Source organism: Sinocyclocheilus anshuiensis, unplaced genomic scaffold (genome assembly GCF_001515605.1).
Source record: "Sinocyclocheilus anshuiensis isolate Anshui unplaced genomic scaffold, SAMN03320099.WGS_v1.1 scaffold218, whole genome shotgun sequence".
In the NCBI taxonomy this organism is placed as follows: Eukaryota; Metazoa; Chordata; class Actinopteri; order Cypriniformes; family Cyprinidae; genus Sinocyclocheilus; species Sinocyclocheilus anshuiensis.
The window spans coordinates 797,074-800,900 of NW_015547665.1; the positions used below are offsets into that span (position 1 = coordinate 797,074).

General features: G+C 39.0%; 1 protein-coding gene across 1 annotated transcript in view; it reads right to left on the reverse strand.

Annotated features, from left to right (window-relative positions):
* Window positions 1-2,338, reverse strand: part of LOC107702542 (RNA demethylase ALKBH5) — a 6,198-nt gene extending 3,860 nt beyond the window's left edge. The window contains exon 1 of the mRNA XM_016504890.1: window positions 1,146-2,338. Coding sequence (XP_016360376.1) covers window positions 1,146-1,819 — 674 coding nt within the window. The 5' untranslated portion in view covers window positions 1,820-2,338. The remainder of the gene's footprint in view (window positions 1-1,145) is intronic.
* Window positions 2,339-3,827: the final 1,489 nt, after the last annotated feature.

Genomic DNA, 3,827 nt, shown 5'->3' on the forward strand with positions numbered 1-3,827 from the left:
ATAAGTCATTATAATCCATAATTATGTCCCCACTGGATGCGACAAATGCCTAGTTTATAATGGGTTTTAATGTTTATGTCTCGTTGCTCCGGCCTGACGGCATCATCACAGTATGGTAAGGAGTGTAACATTTCCGTCACACGCTTGAGGTATTCGGCCAATCACAATGCACTGGATAGCTGGCCAATCAGAGCACACCTCGCTTTTCAGACCGATGAGCTTTGTAAAAATCGACGCGTTTCAGAAAGGCGGGGCATAGAGGAGAAACAATAATGTACAGTATGTGGAAAATAATGTGTTTTTTGAACCTTAAACCGCATAAACACATTTCATTACACCAAATACACAAAATAATGTTCTTTTTAGCAGCATCATATGACCCCTTTAAATACAATGCTATTTGCATGATATTTCCAAGATCATGGTAAGAACATAGCAGGATTACATTTAACTAAAACTATACAACATTTTTTTTTACTTACAATTAAGCGTTAACTGAAATAAAATAAGTAAATAAATATTACATTTTAAACTTTATTTCAGCTACTTTCCAAGGGAACATTTCTTATATTCATTTAGTTCACCAAAATAACTAAAACTGAAATAAAAACAATAATGAAAAACTATATAGATATATTTAAAAAAACAAAAAACTAATTTACTACAACTTTAAAATAAAAACTGAAAATATAAAAGTAGAAATGAATTCAAACTATGGATAAAATCTATAATAGTATCTCAATGATACTAAAATAACATTGGACCATACCATGTAAAATAATATGGTATCACGATGGTACCCATACTATAGTACTTTTTTGTGCCATTTTATCTTTTGAAGTACCATTGGATATGGTAATTACACTGTTACACAATACCATAGCATAAATCAAAGTATTATGGTAATACAACAGCACATATAACGTTAATTGAACTTGCAAAACTGTACCAAAACGTACCATGTTACTATCATGGTATTTTGGACATGCACCATAGTAGTAACATAGTACATTTCAAAATACCATAGTATTACTACTACGTACTATGGTACTGCCACAGTACTTTTTCGTATGGATATATACATGGTGTTTCAAAGAATCGCATAATAATAGCATGTTCTGGAAATTACTAGTAACGTTACCGACCTGAGGATGGTGACGCTGCCGCGCCCCACGGGCAGGTAGAGCACGGGCTCGGACACGCGGATGGGCTTGAACTGGAACTTGCATCCGAAACAGAGCGCGCTATCGCTGAAGAACGACACTGACACTATCGGTCGCTCAAAGATATGGATGGGGTCCACGTGGGACACGATGCAGCCCCCGGGCTGGTAGTCATTGATCACGGCGCTATTAACAAAGCCCTCCGGTATGACACCGTGCGTCACGAGGCGATCGATGACCAGCTCGTGCACCCAGTCCGGGATCTCGTCCACCTCGCCTTTTGAGTACAACCGCTCCTGCCCGGGCCCGCGCTTCTCCAGCTGCGAGCCGTACGTGTAGCCCTCACCAAAAAAGTACTTGTTCCGCAGAGGCGCCCGGTCCACCGTGTGCGGCCTGTAGAGCCCCTTGTCTCCCTTGGCAACCACCTCGTCTATCTTCGCCTCGATGCGCGCGCACTCCTCCTGCGTGAAGATATTCGCTTGCTTAATGCTACTTTTCACTTTGAGCGCCTCCGCGTCCCGCCGCTCCTCGTACTCGCTCTCGTCGTCATCCGACTCGCGGTATTTGCGCTTCTCGCCGTCGCTGTTCTCGAAAACTTTGTCCCTGTGCGGTGTCATCGACTTCAGCTTCTCCCGCAGATCTGTAAAACTGGCCATTTTCAAGAGCAAAGTCCAAAAAATTGCGGCAAAATGTTGTTTAACCTGAATTCACTTCAGGTCCCCATGTTATAATATTAGTGTCGGTTACTGAAGTCGTGCGCGACGTGACCGAAGGCCCGCAGCAGTGCCGCCTGCTTCCTCTTCCCCCGTTTAACAAACTACACCAACCAAAGTTTCCACTGCCCCGTTCCACGAGCAACCCGACTGAATCTGTAACCCAAAGCAGTGAGTCAGCTGTCAATCACAGGCGGCGTTTCTCTGCGGCCCAGTCTCATAACATTAGCACGTAGCACAGCTACGCTACCACTAGCCTCCAGTGGACACAGGCTTACAGCTTCATGTTGTTTAAAACGCACGCCTTCTGGTCTCTGCAACCGCCGGGCTGATCAGCCTAGTTTAATGTATCCAAGAAATAGTAATTATTATGCTGCTGCAAGACTGCACAGAGCCGTGGAAGGAACACAAACTCGTGGTACCACAACTGTTTGGCGAACTGCGCAATGCGCATGCGCATCATACCTTGCGCTTAGGCTTATGGGCATGAGGTTCTGGTCCAGTGACAGCCAATAAGCGAAGCGATCAGCTGTCAGCAAACCCCTGCAGCTATAAAAAGCAATTTTATGAAAGTATTGCGATATTTACGAATTATTTCGAATTTATTATGATTATTTAAACATTATTTTTTTATATAGGAACGAGAGTAGACAGGAAAGGACGGACTCAAACCTGCCTCATGCTCTCAACCGCTCTTACATGGCCTGACATCATTATTAAGTTTTTATAATTATTTTGTAATATTCAGTAACAGAACGTTAACTATATCAACTTCAATGAAACTAGAACTGCATTTAAATAGTACTTTCTTCTTAGAAATGTTTTAGGTCTACCCCTAATTGTTTATATTTTGTAAACAAATACATTTTAGTCAGGGTAAATGTCATGTTTATTTTTGTTTTGATTAACTACTACAATTTTGTCATAAAAGGTTAGGTCACAATAATTGATGTGCAAAATTTGCAAGCCAGTTAAATAATTTACAATAGATCATGATGCTCCATGCCTCATATGTGAAGGGGTTTCTTGGTAGTCTCATATAGACAATTACAGGACAATGTTTCAACATAGGTTTCAGTCAATACATTTATTAAGAAAACTCTTGAAAAACAAAAAACAAATATGATGACCATTAGGATTCATTTGTTAACTAATAGCTAAATATAAAAGTTTTACTGTGAAAAAATGTTGTTATATTACTTCAAAAACCACCATTTAATTGTCAGTCTGCATGTGTGAAAGAATGTGAGTGAAAAAAGAGATTACATTCATGCTGTTCTCCTGAGTAACATTTCTCTTCATTTAAACTTGTATATGCATGTGGTAGAAGTTTAATATAAAAACATTAAAAACAATACTTCCACATCTACAGTACCAAAGGACAATTTTGCATAATAATGATCCATCTGTATAAATATTATGCATTCAATACAAAAATAATGCTTTTTATTCATTGTGTCTTCTATACATATCATGTGAATAAATGCACATGATTAGTGCAAACATTGCCTTAAGAGGTTTGGTTTAGTTGTGATGAGACCAGTAATCAGTAAATGGAAAATAACCAGATTATAGAGATTACACATACAGAAATCATAATATTTGTGAGTATACAGACTGTGTGTATACAGTGGGTACGGAAAGTATTCAGACCCCCTTAAATTTTTCACTCTTTGTTATATTGCAGCCATTTGCTAAAATCATTTGTTAATTTTTTTTCCTCATTAATGTACACAAAGCACCCCATATTGACAGAAAAACACAGAATTGTTGACATTTTTGCAGATTTATTAAAAAAGAAAAACTGAAATATCACATGGTCCTAAGTATTCAGACCCTTTGCTGTGACACTCATATATTTAACTCAGGTGCTGGCTGCAATATAACAAAGAGTGAAAAATGTAAGGGGTCTGAATACTTTCCGTACCCACTGTATCTGTACATGGTTTTG